This window comes from Protopterus annectens, chromosome 5.part0, assembly GCF_019279795.1.
Source record: "Protopterus annectens isolate FY-2018-M chromosome 5.part0, PAN1.0, whole genome shotgun sequence".
NCBI classification, from domain to species: domain Eukaryota; kingdom Metazoa; phylum Chordata; order Ceratodontiformes; family Protopteridae; genus Protopterus; species Protopterus annectens.
This window is the reverse complement of record NC_056735.1, coordinates 1,673,735,409-1,673,753,980: the sequence shown is the minus strand read 5'-3', so window position 1 is coordinate 1,673,753,980 and position 18,572 is coordinate 1,673,735,409. Positions and strand designations below refer to the sequence as shown.

General features: G+C 40.2%; 1 protein-coding gene across 1 annotated transcript in view; it reads left to right on the top strand.

Moving 5' to 3' along the window:
• The window catches only part of BRWD1 (bromodomain and WD repeat domain containing 1), a gene marked incomplete in the record, with an annotated part of 4,378,631 nt that overhangs the window by 1,838,293 nt on the left and 2,521,766 nt on the right, over positions 1-18,572 (top strand). The window contains 1 exon segment of the mRNA XM_044071461.1: positions 12,277-12,502. Coding sequence (XP_043927396.1) covers positions 12,277-12,502 — 226 coding nt within the window.

The window sequence follows — 18,572 nt, the reverse complement described above, 5'->3', positions numbered from 1 at the left end:
TGTCTCTGCCTTGGATGGGTCCGGAGTCGCTGAGCAGGCACCAGCTTCTGAGGGTGTTTTCAGGCCACAACATTTTTATATTAAACTGACGCCATCAACAAAAGGAAGGTAAAAAACAACTTCTGTGTCTAAAAAACCGAGTCATGAGCCACGTGCTCAGGCTCCTATGCCTAAAAAACAAATGATCAAAATGGCTGAGGATTTAATTACCTTGATCAGGGGTTCCCAACCGCCCTCGCCCCTGCTAAGAGGCCTAGGCAAGGCACTGATTATGAATCTTCAGATCAGGTTTCCATTTCTTTTGATTCCTCTTCTGATCAGGAATTTTCTATTCCACCGTGAGGATTCTGATGCAGAGGAATCCATCCCATGTGCATCTCCTCCTGAGGATTACTCTTTTGGAGAGTCTTTGCATACTTTAAGGGAACATTTTCATTGGGAGAGTCAGGACTTTACTGAATCAAAAAAGAGGCTTGGGAATTTCCTTCTATCTCCGCATAGGCCTTTGGTGCAATACCTCCTGTATTAGACATTGTGGGTGATGTGTTCTCGGAATCAAGCATGGCTCCTGATTCCTTACCTCCGGCTCCTAGTAAGCCAGACAGATATTACAGGGTTCCTGACTCCCACAAATTTCTTTTCAAAAATCCTGCTGCTGATCCTGAGACTATTTCTCAGGGTCCCAAGGGTGTTAAGGCTTTTACAGCCAAAAATCCTACCCCTTCTGATAGAGATTCCAGGGTGCTGGATAGATGGGGTAAGAAGGTGTATACGTCTGCAACCTTGGCAATCAGAGCTTTAAACTGCTAGTTTCATATGCTTAAATATCAACAGCATGTTATGGGCTTACTGAAACAGAAAATGATGTTGATTTCTGATTGTGTGGACAAGATTTATTGCATGCAGCAGAACAGGTTGGAAAGCATACTTTGCAATGTGGTTTTGATTCCTTGGAGGCCTCTTGTAGAGCTACCGTTACTGGATCTGTGATAAGAAGGCATGCCTGGCTCAAGGAGCAAAATCTGCCTGATCATGTTAAAGCTAAATTGTTGGATGCCCCTTTCAGCATGATACTCTGGTAATAAGGCAGACGAGGTTTTAAAGAAAATGGAAGACAAAGCTAAATCTATGCAAACTGTAAAAGATTTTTTGCATGTGCAGCCACCCAGGTTCAGTAGGCACTGGCCTACTAAAAATTGGTCCTTTCATGTGTTCAACACAGCCACTCAGAGCAAACCCAGGTGCTCAAAAGGCTCCAGATATCAATCACAGGGATCTTACAGGTCAAAGCAATGGGGTGTCTCTACCTCCAAATCTGGAGGGAACAAAGCACAACCCTACAGTAAGCAGTCTCAAAGACTTTCCTCTATCATCTCCAAGCACTTATGTTTTGGCAGCCCCTTTGGGGGGAAAATTAGCACTTCATGCTCAAAACTGGCAGTTAATTACCCAGGACAAGTGGGTATTAAACATAGTATCCCTGGGGTACAGATTTAATTTCCACACTTTGCCAATTCCAAACGGATGGCCGGATCTGCCACAAAACCACTGGGCAGAGGCCCAGAAACAAGCCATGTCCCTCATGGATATGGGGACTATTTAACCGGTACCAGAAAAGGAAAAATGGCAAGGATTTTATTCAAGACTTTTCCTGATACCCAGAAAAGACAATTAATGGTTAGTAACTCTAGACTTAAAAGGCATACCTGCATATCCCAGTAAGGGAATCTTGCAGAAGATACCTCCGGTTCAAAGCAGGTTTTTTGCATTACCAATTCTCTGAACTGTTTTTTGGCTTATCTACTGTGCCCAGGGTCTTTACAAAGTGCCTGGCACCAGTAATTGCATTCTGCAGACAAAGAAACATTCAAATTTATCCTTATCTGGATGATTGTCTCATTTAGGCAGAGGACAGGGACACTCTTCTTCAGCATCTGGCATTTGTAAAAAGGCTCCTAGCATGCCTAGGGTACACCATAAACGAAAAGAAATCACAACTGGTACCCTCTCAAATAATTACATTCCTGGGTGCAAGCTTGAATACAACTGCCCAGATGGCTTACCTCACGCCATACAAACAACTGCAATTGACAACATATTTCAAACAAATTGCAACAAAAACCCAGTTATCTGCTAGACAAACTCTGCAGACTTTGGGGGTTCATGGCATCCTGCATTCTACTAATTCCATATGTGAGACTGCATATGAGGAAACTTCACTGGTACCTAAAAGTTTACGGAGTCAACATTGTCACAGCCTGGAAACAATGATCCCTCTCATTCCCTGCCTACAACAGGAGTTTCTTTGGTGGGCAGAGACATGTCACCAAAACAAGGGACTGTCATTCACTCTACCCCCTGCCACTCAAACCCTAACTACAGACTCATCAGACTATGCTTAGGGGGCCCACCTGGCAGGGAGATGCATTCAGGGCAAATGGAGCCCAAACCAAATGCATCTGCATATCAACCAGAAGGAAATGCTAGCTGTTCAGAATGTTCTGACAGCCTTCAAGGACTTACTTCATCCAGGACAACTACTGAAAAAGACGGACAACACCACAGTTATGTGGTACGTAAACAAGCAGGGGGGTACCCATTCCTACCCCCTCTGCAGTCTAGCCATGGCCTTGTGGAACACAGCCTTGACTTACCAAGTACATCTTCAAGCTCAATTCCTGCCAGGAAAGCAAAATACTCTGGCAGACGACCTAAGCAGAAATCTTATGGACCCGCACGAATGGAAACTGGATCCACAAATCTTCAACATGTTAACACAGAAATGGGGAAGCCCAGACATAGATCTATTTGCCTCTCCCCAAAACTATCAGTTGGACAAATTCTGTACGAGAACTCCTCACAAAAAACCATGGAAAGTGGATGCTCTATCCTTCAGCTGGAAAAACCTATCAGTCTATGCCTTTCCCCCTCTGCCTCTACTCTCCAAGGTCTTACTAAAAGTCAGACATGAAAAACCAAAAATGATTTTAATTGCCCCGGACTGGCCTCGCCAACACTGGTATCCGCTTCTAAGGAATATGTCACACCTTCCTCCGTGGTACTTGCCTCAGACACATCACTTACTGTCTCAACAGAACTATCAAATTTTGTACACTCAGCTCCAAACTCTGAATCTTGCAGCATGGCTAATCAACTAATTATTCAAACCACATCTCTCAGTAAACCTGTGATGGATGTCTGTGATGGATGTCATTTTGGAAGCCAGAAGGCCTAGTACTAGAAAATCTTATGCTGACAAATGGAAGAGATTCTGTGCTTGGAACCAAGCACAGGGAATAGACACAGCAAAGCCTAATATTCCTCAGATTTTACAATACTTAACTGAGATGCTTGACAAGGGCCTATCTTTTTCTTCAATAAAAATCCATGCCTCTGCCATCTCAGCTCATTACAACACAGAGCCTCCTCTCTATTCTCATCTACTGCTAAAAGTGCATCTCAGAGGGACCAAAAAGTTTAAGGCCTCCCAGGAGAGTGCCAACTCCCACATGGGACCTCAATTTTGTGCTGGAAAACCTCACCCTACCACCTTTTGAACCAGCAGCTACTGCGGATATAAAATTTCTTTCTTGGAAGACATCTTTTCTTTTGGCAATCATTTCAGCTAGAAGGGTTTAAGAACTATAGGCTCTCATGGCAGTGGAGCCTTTCATTATATTTTACCCGGACAGGGTGGCCTTCAGGACCAGTCCTTCCTTTATGCCTAAGGTGGTATCCAGTGTGGCTCTTAACCAAACCATTCACTTGCCAACTTTTTTCCCAAATCCACAGAACAAGGGGGAGTGGATTCTGCATTCATTGGATGTACACAGACAACTAAGATTCTACTTGAACAGGACAAAATCTCTAAGAAAGTCTGAGCAACTACTGGTAGCATTTGCTGCAGGTTTAGAGGGGAAGGCTATATCAAAGCAGACTATTTCTAAATGGATAAGACACTGCATTCGTTTCTGCTATTTGCATCATGGTAAACCTGTGCCAGAAGGGTTCAGGTCCCATTCCACCGGGGCTGCCTCTACTTCAGCAGCTTTTCTCAGAGGGGTCCCTACCAACGACATTCTAGAAGCTGCTACTTGGAGCTCTGTTCATACATTCACAAGGCATTACCATTTACCTCTCTTCTCTAAATCCAGGGCAGTCTTTGCCACTGCAGTCTTGCAGGGCCTTATAGCTGCTCCTAATGCTGTTTAGCTCCATCCTCCCATTCATAGCTTTGGGATTCTACCCAAATGTAATGACTGCAACAGTGAAACACGAAGAACATGGTACAGTTGTGTACACTTACCATAAATGTAGATGTTTGAGTGTATTCACTGTTGCAGTCCGGGTTACCCACCCACCATCCCCCATTCTATACCTTTTCTTTCCTTCACTATACTCAAAAGCCTTTGTGGTGTATTTGCTTTTAGTTGAAGGTAAATTTTTATGTTTCTAAGGTGCATTTATATATATTTACTGTTTATATATTTTTGCTCCCCATTTTGGGGGCACCTGACATCTGGGGCAAGAAAAACTGATTAAAATGGCATTGGCTGCATATTTTATACCCCTGACGACCTGATGTCATGGAAGAGGAGACAGTAACCGATGCAGGACCCAAGATTTTGTTATTCAGGCCAACTGAGGGCAAACCTGACAGCAGATTACACAAATTTAATGACTGCAACAGTGAATGCACTCGAACATCTACATTTATGGTAAGTGTACACAACTGTACTTTTCATATTATTCTCCAGGATACAGAAACTGGGCTAGGCTAAAGAGAATTTAAATTTCACAGGAATATGTGCATTTAATTGAAAGTCTTGTTACTCACCAATAACTATTTCAGACCATTTGCCGATAACTAATATAAAAATACAGGGTAATGAAATAAAAATGAATCACTGGCACTTTCCCACCTATCTGTTGAAAAGAAAGAAATGTATGGAATGGGTAGCAGAAATCATTCAGGCGCTATTAGAGAAAATATAATTTTTTTTTCTAAAAATATAGGTAGTGAATGGGATAAAATTATTAGAGAAGATATTTTTTTTTTTCTAAAAATATAGGTAGTGAATGGGATAAAATTAAAGTGTAGTTTAAAAATAGGGTGGAAATAAAGGGAAGATATGGTTAAGAAGTAACAAGAATTTAGAGGGACTGACAAATGTTAAGTATTGCAGAATAGGTAGAATCTCACAGAACAAAAAGAGGAGCAACTGCAAAATGCTAAACATAAAATAAGGGAGTATGTCGATAACATGCATGAGTTTAGAAAGATTGCAGTTTTTGATAACTCTTGAACAGTGGTTCTCAACCTTTGTGAGGCTGGGACCCGGTAAATTCTTTTTTAAGGCAAGGGCCCAGTCCTAACAAATTTACTCATAAATACCTTTCCAAAGCAGGAGGATGTCAAATTGTCAGCAAAATACTTTTATCACATACACACACCAAATATTTATATATCCAAAGTGTCTAATTTAATAAAGATAAACGTATGAATCTCTCAAGTCTTAACACTAGTTCCAACCATAACTAACATTTTGAATGTAAAAACGCAGCACTTTAACAGTTAATTCCACATTAAAGAGATCTGAAACTAATGAAGAGGTTGCTGCTAGCAAGCAACTTTATATTTCATTGTTTCATCTACAAATAAAAGTGCCTGTTGCCTTTGATTAAATTGCCTACGTTATATTAAAAAATGATAAGCTAGTAATATTGCAATAAGGAATGGATGGCAAACTGATAAACAGGTTCTTAGTTACTAGGAATTTCGACCAAAGGAGGACATTCTCAGGACTGCTGCATCCACCTCCTTTAAAAGTACAACACAGTACAGTATCAGTAATCCATCTACATACTGTGGGAGTAGAACCCACAGACTTCTGCATCAAAAGCAAGTAATGTACTACCTGTTGTGGTACTAACACTGCAAACAGACTTGGCATAAGCAGCACTTACTTCTCTTCCCTTGACGCTATCAGCTGTTTGTAAAATCCACTTGACACTCAAAGCTATCAGCTCTTTGTAAAATCCACTTGACACTCAACTACATCTCTCAACTTTGCAGCACAAGAAATCTGTTAAAAGCCAAAATTTATTGGAGGGGGGACAAAGGCCCAAAACCAGGGACACATTTTAAAAATTGCTTGTATAATCTTAGAAAGTTGCTAGAATAAAATGTTGTTACCATGCGTTTCCTGGAAGACTGAAACTTAAATGGTCATCATTTAGTGAATCCAGTTTTCACTGATTTGCCAGAAAAACACAAATTTTAAGAGGAACAGACCAAAAGTATATGCCAGACATTCCAGACATTCTGTGAAAATGTGAACAGTTGAGAGCTGTGGACTCATCTTTTTGAATCACAAGTGGTGGTATGGTTGGAGAATTCAGGCTCTTGCTTCTTGCACCTAAGGTTCAGGGTTTGAGCCTGAGTAACCCTAACCACCAGGTATACCTAACACACATACACCCTCCCCCTCACAGCAGCAGCAATGCAAAAATCAACACCCCCCCACAACAGCAGCAATAAGAAAATCAACACCCCCCTTACATCAGCAGCAATAAGAAAATCAACACCCCCCTTACATCAGCAACAATAAGAAAATCAACACCCTCCCCGCCATGGCAGCAGCAATATGAAAATCAACACACACACCCTCACGGCAGCAGCAATAAAGAAAATCAGCATACACCCCTCACAGCAGCAGCAATAAAGAAAATCAACATACACCCCTCACAGCAGCAGCAATAAGAAAATCAAACCCCCCCCCTGCCATGGCAGCAGCAATAAAGAAAATCAACATACACCCTTCACAGCAGCAGCAATAAGAAAATCAACACCCCCCTTAATGTCAGCAGCACTAAGAAAATCAACACACACTCCTCACGTCAGCAGCAATAAGAAACTCAACACCCCCCCCCTTCACGGTAGGTGATAAATGGTGGTGAAACAGTTTTTTTTTTTTTTTAAACAGTCCAAAAAGTACTACCATTCTCACCCCACACACCCACTTTCTCATTCATGCATGCATTCACTCACATATCGCTGTCACTCTCTTCTTATCTCTCTCTCTCTCACACACACACACACACACACGCACACACACACACACACGCACGCTCTCACTCTCTGAAACTGTCCAGTGTTTCTCAACTGCTCACGGCCCGTTATAATTGATGCCAGGGCCCGTTGGTTGAGAAACACTGCACTAGAACGCAAAAACTTTTAGCATGACTACTCAGCCAACAGAAAGTAGAAAGGGCTGTCACCAAGCTTAGGGAGCATATAACAAGGACTGTAACAAGAGATCCTATAGAGGTATTAGAAGTATTTTGGAAATTTTGTGAAAGTCTGTATAAAGCAGAGAAATATGGAAATCAAGAAAATGTACAAATGGAAATGTTTATGGAAGAATTAAATATGCCAAAGTTAGAGGTAGACGAGGCTCAGTTACGATAGGAGATGAGAAAAAATGGTGATGTATAACCAATCCACAGGAAAGTCCAGAGGAATAGTGTGGTATTCCTGTGGAAGCTAGGAGAGAAAAACTGATACGGATTTGGAAGGTTTTGTTTCAGTGTTTTAGAGAAGTACCAACATCCTGGAAGAAAGAAGTGGTAGCTGTAATACCTAAAGATGGTGAAAGGCCTATCAGATCCAGCTTCATACAGTCCCATTTCAATACTAAACCATGATTATAAAGTGATGCCAAAATTGATAGAATATGTATCAGTGTGGTTTTGTGGAAGGGAAGCAAATATTTGACAACATTAACAGAACATTAATGATCCAGACGGAAAGCAGAATGTAAGAAAATACCACTGTTGATGGGTCTTGATGCAGAGAAAGCATTTGATAGAGTAAACTGGGACTTTATAAGCAGAGCAATGGAAGCATTTGCATTCCCTAATAAAATTATAAGATTGATTAGGATATATGAGGGATTGGAGGTGAAAATTAATGTGGTTGGGTTCCACTGTGGTAATTTCTACTTGAGCAGAGGAACCAGACATGAGTGTCCTCTTTTCCCTTTGTTTGAATTTAGAACCACTGGCAAAAAAATAATGGACTCAGAAATTTAAGGATATATTTGGTATGGCAGTTGTGCTGTACTGATTTTCAAAACTTTGAGTTTTTAGTTTTGGAGAAAGTGAATCGGAAAATGTTTGTTGACACTTTTAATAACTACCTTGAAAGACAGGAATTAGTGGCAAATTTCCTTAAGGACTGATCCCCCCCCCCAGGCTTAATGAAACTCTTTCTGTTAATTAAAAAGTTTTTTTTTTTAAATATGAAATTTTGTAAAATATTTAAGATCATCTGTCTTGTCAAAGTCTTCTTCAGTGTAAAGTGTTTTTAGATATGTACATCTTTCAATTTTTGGTTTAAAGATTTGAATTTTAAAGTGACCCTATTGGATGGATGGAGTATGATGTCATTTCTGCGTGTGTATTTAAATGCATTAATGGAAGTTTTAAGTTTTTTCTGATGAAGTTCTTAAAATTAAACAAACAAAACTGCTTAAAACATTTGGTTATTGTTCATAGTGGTCTGCTTTTTACAGTGTTTGGTTCCTTGTCCTTTACGACCGTGAGTGCAAGGATTTGTTTTTTCTTTGATCAGTTTGAATCCTTTGGTGCTTTTTTCTTTTATCCTGTTTTTTTTGTGGAACATTTCTCAAATAGTTGGGTCTGCTTCAATCCTCAACCTTCCTAATGGTGGTGAAACAATAACATCATTTAACAATTTGGTTTCCCAAATAGAACTGTCTAGTGACAGTGACTCGTTATTAAATTTGAGTGTTCACTGTATTCTGGATAAACTATGTACACTTACCCAGACATTTGAGCATGTTACTGGGAAATCTCTTATAGTACTGGAAAAAGTGCAAAAGTACTTTATAGATTTTAGCCCCACCAGTGAACCCAATGAGGGGGTTTCATTTTCTCAAGATGCTATCATTGTTGCTTGTGGTGGAGAGTCTGGACTACATCAGCATCTCAGTAATCTTTTAGTATACAATGGTCAGAATCCTTTTTCTAGTTTTTCAGTGGGTCAAGAGAATATGGAAAGTGGTAATAGTACCCCTGTATTGCCTGACTCTAAAACCATTATTTATCAGTTAAAAAAGAAGATTTTAAGGTAAAAATCTCTTGAATTAGAGAATTTTTATTTTAACAAATGCTGTGAAACTTTGGTAGTACTGTTTGGGCTTAGAGTTTATAAATTTCTAAATAGTATTGGGTGCACTGATAGTGTACACTATCATTTGTAATGTTTGCAGTCAAGCTGGGCTACATGTGTTGCAACTTTTGGTCCAGTGGAATTTGGGCAAAATGAACATTTTAAAAGATGAGATTAGTCTACTTGATGCCCAAGTTGTTAGCCATCCTTCTTTTTGTTTGTTTAAGCAGTTATGTGAGAGCACTGATGCTAAAATAGAGGCATGTAGCCATGGTTATTCAGAAGAAAAATAAGCTAGAGAGAGTTTCATTGTCCTATGGAAACTAGCAAGCCTATGTGATTAAAGGCTTATTACAAATGTATTCTGCTGATCACCTAGTTTTGCATCCATTTGGCAATAGGGGTCAACTGTTGGATCAATTAGACACTTTTTCCAACAGTCTGAGTGTTACCATTGATTCAGAGAGACTGGTGCGCACACCTCAGCCCATTGGTGATGTAGGTAGCGATGGCTTTGCCAGTGGAGGACGAGTGGCTTTTTCTAACGTTAATTGTGAATTTCATTGTACTTCTGCATCAGTGACCTTTTCCCCAATTGGTCAGAACATGTTGGATTTTGGATCAGCAAGAGTAAGCAAAGTGAATTGGGAAAAGATACGAGAGGAAGGAATCAGTGATTCCTGATTGGTGGGTGTTCAATCTTAGTTCCTAAGTACTCATCGAAGATGAAATATCTGTATTGGTCTAAGGACACACCTTTATTCCCACAAGGAGAGCACATCTTAGAGATGTATTGACTGATTTCAAACAGTTTGTTTAAAAATTAAATTTAAAATATACATACTTGATGGGTTATCCCAGCAAGGTGAGGGTGTAATTTATTAAAATAGAAAAAAAAAAGTGTTGTTAATCCAACCCTTATTAATGCACTAAATGTGTTTGCTAAGATGTGTGAGACTGAATTATGTGATTTATCTAACTTTGATAATGTTAAGAAAAATCACGAGTAAATATTGTAATTTAACTTCTAGTGAACAAGTTGCCTTTCACAAGCTTTGCAGATATCACAGGCTACGGTGTATGAAAGCAGACAAGGGGTGTGGCTTACTTGTAACGAATGTAGCTGACTATGAGAGTGCTTTGTTCAATCTGCTTTCAGAAGAAAATAGTTACAAAAAGGTTTCTTTAGACACAATTAGATGTAGTTATAAGATGGCTGATTTGTTATTGTTAGATTTGTTATATCAAGTTTCTGTTTGTTGATTTGTTTGAATTTCTCCATGCTGAACAACCAGAGCTGGGAAAGATATTTGGCATACCAAAGATTCATATAAACTTGGAGAAGCCTCCCTTAAGGCCGATTGTCTCTGCCCCAATGAACAAGACAGTTGGCATCTATATAGGGAGCATTGCTATTTTGAATCCTATAGTACAAAAAAAGTGTATACTTCCTTAAAGATTCCTGGTTATTTTTGGACAGTTTTAAGAATTACCAGTTTAATAGTAAGGAGACCATTCTTCGTACACTAGCTGTAACTTTGTACACCACTATTAGCCAGGAAGAGGGGACTGAGTATGACAGATTATATTTGAGCAAATACATTGATTTGACTAATTCAGATATTCATACTGTCTGCTTATTTCTTGAGATTGTTTTAACTAATAAAGTCTTCCTTTCTGGGATAGTATTTTCCAGCAGACTACAGGGGTCACAATGGGGGCCAAGGTGTCACCCGCATTTGCGAATTTAGTAATGTGTTGTGGGAAATGGACCTTTTAACCCAAATGGATCTCTTCCAGTATGTCTGCCTTTATAAAAGATACATAGATGATTTAGTGTTCATATGGACAGGAAGTATGGAACAGTTCGATTTATTTGTTAAAGGTGTCCCTTGGTTAAACTTGGTAATTGGCGGAAAAGGGAAAATATTAATTTTTTTGGATTCCAAATCACCATTGATGTTGAGAACAAGAAATTTGAAAGTCAAATTTGCAGAAACAATACCTTTGCGAACAATTATTTACATTTCAGTAGCTACAGCCCTCCTTCATGAAGTTCAACATCTTTAAGGGGGCAGATTATAACACTAAGCCAGTTGATTAGTTCCAACTCTGTTTTTTTACATGACTTGGATGTAGTGACCAAAGTGTTTTATTTGCAAGGTTATCCTCTAAATAAATTGAAACCTATTGCAGAAGAGGTTATTCGGTCTAGAGACAACAAATTTCCTGGCATTCTTTTATTTGGGTTTATTCCTAAAAGCGGTAGTGATACTGATGACAGCAAGATGATCTTTTTTCCCATTCCAGTTTGTTTTGATGATCGTGATATTCAATCTATTATTTTGTAGATTTGGAAAATTATTTTAGGGAATTCAGACCTAGTGAATATAGTGGGAATGCAACCAAAGTTTGTTTATAAGAAAACCATGTATTTGAAACAGTTTTTAGAACCAACACATGGCTTTAGCAGTAGTGCTATTAGAACTTCTTGTGGTATAGTTCACTGCAACAACTGCATGTTTTGTAAGTATATCAACAAGACTATTAATTATTATTTCAAACATTGTGGGTTTCATTTTATTTCTAAAAATCAATATGACTAACAGTGTTGGCATTATTTGTTTAGCTACTTTCACCAGTTGTGAATGATTCTGTATTGGTAAAACTAATAGGAACCTTTCACATAGGATTAGAGAGCATGTTTCAGTGATTAAGAAGCATGATGTTACAAATACTTTAGTGAAACACAATTTGTGTTGTACTGATTTTTGGAAGTTTGAGTTTCTAGTTTTGGACGAAGCCTCTTTGGAGGCTACAGTTAAATAGTAATTCCAGAAGCCCTGTTTCAGAGTGATTGACTGAAAATGTATACTCATAATGAGAAGCAGAGCTGAATTATCAGTGTTGTTCAGAATTTCCAATAGTGAAATATGAATAGTATCAGTGAGTTTTGCAGTTTTCAAACATTTTGAGAATAATGTTGATGCCCCACTTTGAGACTTGTAATATTTTCTTAACCACTGAGATATAAACTTATAAGTGTTTGACTGAAACTGACAAACAAATTTGTCTTCCAGATTCCTGACCAGATGTTTTTCCATACGGATTATCGACCATTGATTCGCGATTCCAACAACTATGTTCTTGATGAACAGACTCAGCAGGCCCCTCATCTCATGCCACCACCATTTTTGGTAGATGTTGATGGCAACCCACATCCTCCTAAATACCAGAGACTGGTACCTGGAAGGGAGAACTGTGCAGAGGAACATCTAGTACCACAGCTGGGATATGTGGCAACAAGTAAGATGAAGATAATACGTTAACATCTTTCAAGTGGCACAGCAGAGTGACCAAATAAGTTGTGTTGAAACACATTACTATTCTACCATGACATTTTCATCCACATAAGTAAAATTAATTATATATTCTGTAGCTTTATATTTGTATTTTCTCTTCACAGTGCATATTTTATTATATATGCTTCATTCTGTGTAAACTCTGTGCATCGTTGCCATGAATGTTGCGTTAATACAATCCTTCAAAGCTGTGCTCATTTAAGAGTTACTGCAACCCCCCCCCCCCCAAAAAAAAAAAAAAAAAAAGATTTGAGGAAATTTGGCTTTACTCTTTAATGCAGTTTACTTTGTGGAATTCCCTTTGTGTGATCACTGTCTGTCAGCAAAGTAGTTATAATTATCAGAAGATAAGGAGGGCATACCATTCCCTCACTGGTTCTTTCTGGCTGTCTTACTGAATTTTGAAATGAATTTTGCTGAATATTTTGCCACATATTTCTTTAGGGAAATTATGTTGCTCATTCTTGTTTTTAAGAAAATTTGACTATCTCTGTGTAATAATTTCTTTTGAGTAAACTGTCGAGTTCTGTTTTCAGAATGTTCTTGTCAGAGCAGTACATTACATATAGTGTTGTCTCTTGCAGTTTTTGGCATATAACCTGTTTATTTTACTAGGACTTTATTACTTTTATCTTAAAGCATAGTCAGAAGGCTATTCATGACCATTTGTATTTGGTGAAAAGCCAGTCATTTGTAAGGAATACATTCAATCATAGGCTCCTTGTATTGAATTCTGTTCTGGAGGATGCTTATCTGGCTTAGTTCTTCAAGGCAGTAGTCAGTGGGCATGTGTGCCTGTATGTTTATGCTCAGGTGTACATTGAGCAGTGCAGTTTCCCTGGTCAGTGTCTGGAGAAATCACCACTCTTCCTTTTGGTAGAGGTCCAGGGCTGCTTGGAAGGAACAGCCCTTGTGGAAATGAGGGAACATTCTCCACAGTCTGCCTATTGCATATCCTTTTTCATTACTTTCCTGAGTGAGTACAGCAGGTATCTGATGAGTTTTGGACTGGTGGCCTCTTCTGTTCGGCTCTCACCCTGATGATGGAGGGGGGTTAGGCAAGTTGATTCGAAAGGGGGAGGATAGATGATCAGAAGACAGGCGGAACAGAGAAAGCAGAAAAAAAATCTGGTGGCTACCAGGGATGTGACCACTCACGCCACTGTTACTAAACAGGTTAAAGTGTAACAAAATGGCCACAAATAAATCGCTAAGTACAGCTTTGCCACAAGAGTGTGCAGGAAATATGCACTTTTGCCCTGGGTATGGAGTTGCGCTTTCCATACCAAAGAATATGCTTCACTCTGAGATCCTACCTTTTAGAGTTTTTGGCCTAGCTTCCCACATCCTTTCTCACCACTCCCTATGAATTTCGGTACCTTCCTGTGCTCACTTGCCCAATGTAACATAGTAACTGTGTTTAGAATAAACACTTATATTTGCATTCTCACATGCACACATTTTCAGGCCAGGCTGATAATATTCTCGATCACAACAGCCTTCTGTCCTGATTCAAGTTAACAAATTGAAACTACTGCAGATTTCCAAGCTGGAGAACTCCAAGCCACTAACTGTTTAGCTCTTATTAATAAACCAAATAATTATATGTACAGATGAACAATGTGTGTCAAAAGTGGTCTAGATGATGAAATGAGGCTGACAGCAGCTTTTAAACCATTTAGGAATAAATATCTTTTTATCAGTTAATAAATAAGTGAATAGATGACCAGATGACAGTTTTTAAGTAAATTAAAAAAAATGCTTAAAAGAATAAATTAAGTAATGCAGGTAACAGATATCAAAATAAATCTAAAATTGCACAAGGAAACCTAAAATAATCATTTTGAACAAATAGATTATAAGAAGGAAAGACATCTGCCTATACCTAAATATTTTTCAAACTGTTCTTAATTAGAAGAATTACTTAGCAGTAAGCTACACTGATTTGACAAAATACACGCAGAGTGAATTGCAGAAAGAAAATTCACAGGTCTATACCAACTCCATGTTAGTAGTTCTTCCTCATATTTCTTCTTGCTTTTTTTTGGCACTTCATTCAGCTTTATGGCCTATATCTTCTCATATAGACCACAGATGCAATTCAGCAGAGTTTCACGTTTACTTACTAATGAGTTTTTTGCCTGCTTTTGATTTGTTGTCTCGTTTCAGCCCTTTCTAGTCTACCTATAGTTACAGATCCTTGTAAAGACAGGGCATAACTATTAGTTTTCAATGTATGTGATATATTACACATATTATGTAAAATTTAGTTATGATGTCTCTCTGTTTCTCAGCCGATGGGTTTCAGATCATCTCTCTGATCCAACTTCTGCCACTTCAGAAGACTTTGGCTCTGTAGCTTGAGCGCCTCCCCTCTCTTTTGTCTGAATTACCTCAGATCTTGTTTACCACTTCAACAATAAGGCGTGGTTACTGTTAGCTCAGGCACTCCAGGTGATACCTACTTTTTCGTCTGGGAGCCAATCACTTCCATTTTAGAGCACTGCCCTTTGGTCTCACCACAGCCCCCAGGGTGTTTCCCAAGTGTATGGCAGAGATTGCAGCTCACTTGCGAGCTGCTTTACCCAACACAAACTCTGGAGTTCAGAGTCCATCTGGATACCACGTCACAAGTGGCAAGCCTACCATAGACAAGGATTGGAGACCTTAAGGCAGAAGGCATTACATGTCCTTTCTTTTCATTCACCTCCAGCCAAGTTAGTTCTCCAACTACTAGGTTCAATGGCAGCCTTTATAGTACTAGTTTCCTTGGCACACTTCTACATGAGAGTACTACAGTGGATTCTAGCAGAACAGTGATCAGTAAGACATCAGCCATTGATGACTGTCATTCTCGTTGGCACATAGCATGGTGGATTTATGCAGTGGAAGTGTCCCAGGTTAGCAGTTTCAATCTTCCCTCTCCCAAGGCCACAGTGACTACAGATGCCTCCCAAGAAGGGTGAGGGATGCATTACTTGGGAAGGAGAGTCCAAGGCACATGGTACAAAACAGAGGCCAGTTTTCACACCATTGTCCTAGAAATTAGAGTAATCATGTTGTAGGCGTTTCAAGATGCTCTTTTAGGGGTGATTACAATCTAGAATGACAACATGTTAGTGGTCTGGTAAATCAGCAGAAAAGGGGGAAGCAGATTTTGCCCATTTTGTAGGGAGGCAGTGAGAGTTTGGCAATAGATGATCTCTTTTGACTACTTTCTCTTCACAAAGCATATTTGGGGAAAACCAACTTGCTAGCAGACAAACTGAGCATTCCGTCTTACTCTGTCATGAGTGGTCTCTCAACTAATCAGTGGTGGACAGGATATTTCACCGATAGGGTCAACTGTGCTGCTACCTCTTTTCCTCTCTCCTCAGTGCCAAGTGCAGCAGGTACCTTGCCCTGTTCACCCTATAGAAGGAGTCACCAAGAGATGCTCTAGTCCAAGACTATACTTTTCCTTCCACTCCCCTCATCCCCGAGTTTATTCAGAAAGCATTCCAGCAGAAGAGCAAGGTGATCCTCATTGCCCCATTCTGGGCTCACCAAGTATGGTTCCCTTTCATATGACCTCATCTACTTCACCCCCTTGGGTGCTTGGTTTTTTTCAGGACCTTCTGCCACATCCAGACGTGCTCTCTCTCAAACTGACTAATTGGATTCTCCATTTCCACTGATGGCTAGAAGTTCCAGGCTTTCCTCCCTTGTTTGACACATTCTAATATCATCCCAAAAATCCTCTACCTGGAAACTTTATAAAAGTAAATGGAAAAGATTCTCTGTTTGGGCCTTTCAGAGACACTTAGACCCTTTTTTCATACCGATTCCAACTATTTTGATTTTCTAGCCTCCAGTTTCAGTAATGGAACTATTTATTCCATTGTCAAGGTGTAATTGGTTGCATCTCACATTTTCACCTGGATTTAGATCATTCATCCTTTCCTTCCTTAAATTTGTCCAAAGCCTTTCTAAAGGGTGCCTTAACTGCTTCGGCCTCCAATTAAGAATCTTGTACCTCCATGGAACCATAAACTAGTTCTTAAGTCTCTTGCTCAGCCTCCCTCGAACCTTCACTCTGAGTGTGTTTATTACCTCAGAGCAAGGCACCTTAACACTGATTGTGACATTTATGGAGGGTTCAGTCACAGGTTGCTTGTCTAGTGCAGAAGCAAACCTGTTTTAAAAGGCCTGCTTCCATCCTCCTCTTCATCTTCTGGAGGCCCCCTCCAAGAGAAGAAGGCATCGAAGGGGGATTCTTCTGGCAAGGCTAAAGATTTGTGGAAGCATTCCTCCAATCACTCTCCTCCTACTTCAGGCTCAGCTTCACCCAAGAAAATTGCAAAATCCTCAGATCCAGATTAGAGTGTCTATGCCATAAGTCACCCATATTCTCTCTGGAGCCTATTTCCTTGAGGTTCCATTCACCATTCTTGCAAGAGATACCTCGATGGATTTCCAGACCATCTTCAACCTCTTCCTCTCTTAGATCAACTATGAGCCTGACAGAAGCAGATGTGGACAGGATGATGAAAGAATTTCTCAGAACCCAGATATAGTTGGAAGTATTTTCTCTCTGTCTCCCATCAGATCTGTGAGCCTAGCACAAGTCCAATCCCAGCACTCCTGGGACTCCTGCTTCAATCCACCAATTAATTTTGGAGTCTTCAGAATTGAGGATCTGACAAAGGCAAACTCAGTATTCTCAGGCTTGGCCCTCTCCAACTCTGACATCATCTCTGATCCAGATAGCTCTGTCTGTATTGGAGTCAGAAGGAGTTTGGAGCTGTAGCCTTGTATCAGAGGGTTTTGGGTTCAACTCTGACATTTTTGGAGCCATCTCTTCCCCTCAAAGCCTCAGCACTGAACAGCTTGACTCCAATCTCTGCATCTAGGTAGTGTCTTGGGGATGTTCAGAACCATTCTGAGCAGGTGGCCACAGCTCCTTTCAGGTCAGTTTGGTGTTCCCTGGGACTTCTGCATTTGAGGTAATGGAGAGAGTGTTTTCCATCTCTTTGTACAAGACATCCTTGATTCTGTGAGGTCCAACCCCCCCCCACAACTGTCTACATTCGATAGAGTCTTTGCATCGTTATATCTGGATAACCGGCATGATCAATCCTAGAGATGGTTCTTATCCTCATCCAGGATTCAGCCCACACTTCTGGAGTATCCCACCAGAGAGCCACGGTTTGTGTACGTGCAAAAGGAGGCACCTAGACTCCCCACAAGAGTCCTTGATGGAAGACACTGATTTCAGTGAAGGGGAGGGATCCCCCCATATCACCCCTTGAGGATGTCTGTTTCAGTGAAATCCTTGAACTTTTGAGACAGGTGGTTGACCTTCCATCCCCCTCTCCCAGGAGGGGCCAGTTTTTCTCCAGGCTTTTGGAATCAGCTCAGCTGCATCTTGGGTAGCCCCCTGTTCATGAGATGGTAGACCATGTTTCCATCTGGACCTAGAAGGATCCAGATGTCATAGACCATGTTCCCAAGAGACCAGATAAATGCATCGTGGAGCCAAAAGATCAGTCCCATTGGAGCAAAGGTCCCCCAGTGGATGCTATTGGTGGTAACAGTAGCCACCAAGAAATAACTTGTTGAACAGAGTTCATCAGTTCCCCCAAACAGGGGAGTCCAGGGCACTGGACAGATGTGGGAAGTGTGTTTATACAGAAACAACCTTCACCATCAGATTGCTGAACTACTTGGCACACGTTAAGAGATCAAGGAGATTTTCCAGTGCCCTCTCAGGGTACATGTGTGCGGAGGACAAAATAACAGTTTCTTCGCAACTGGCCACCCTTCAGTCCCTATTGAATGCTTCCAAGAGGCTGATTTCTTTTGCCTCAGAGGGAGCTTTGAGAGCTGCAGGTTCAGCAATTGCTGTTATAAGGTGAGAAGGCATGCCTCAATACACCTTTTTAATTTTGTGTCCCCCTTACAAGCATCATTTATCAATGCTCCTTCTGATGGCTCCACCTTGTTTGGCGCTAAGGTGAAGGAAACTCTCTCCA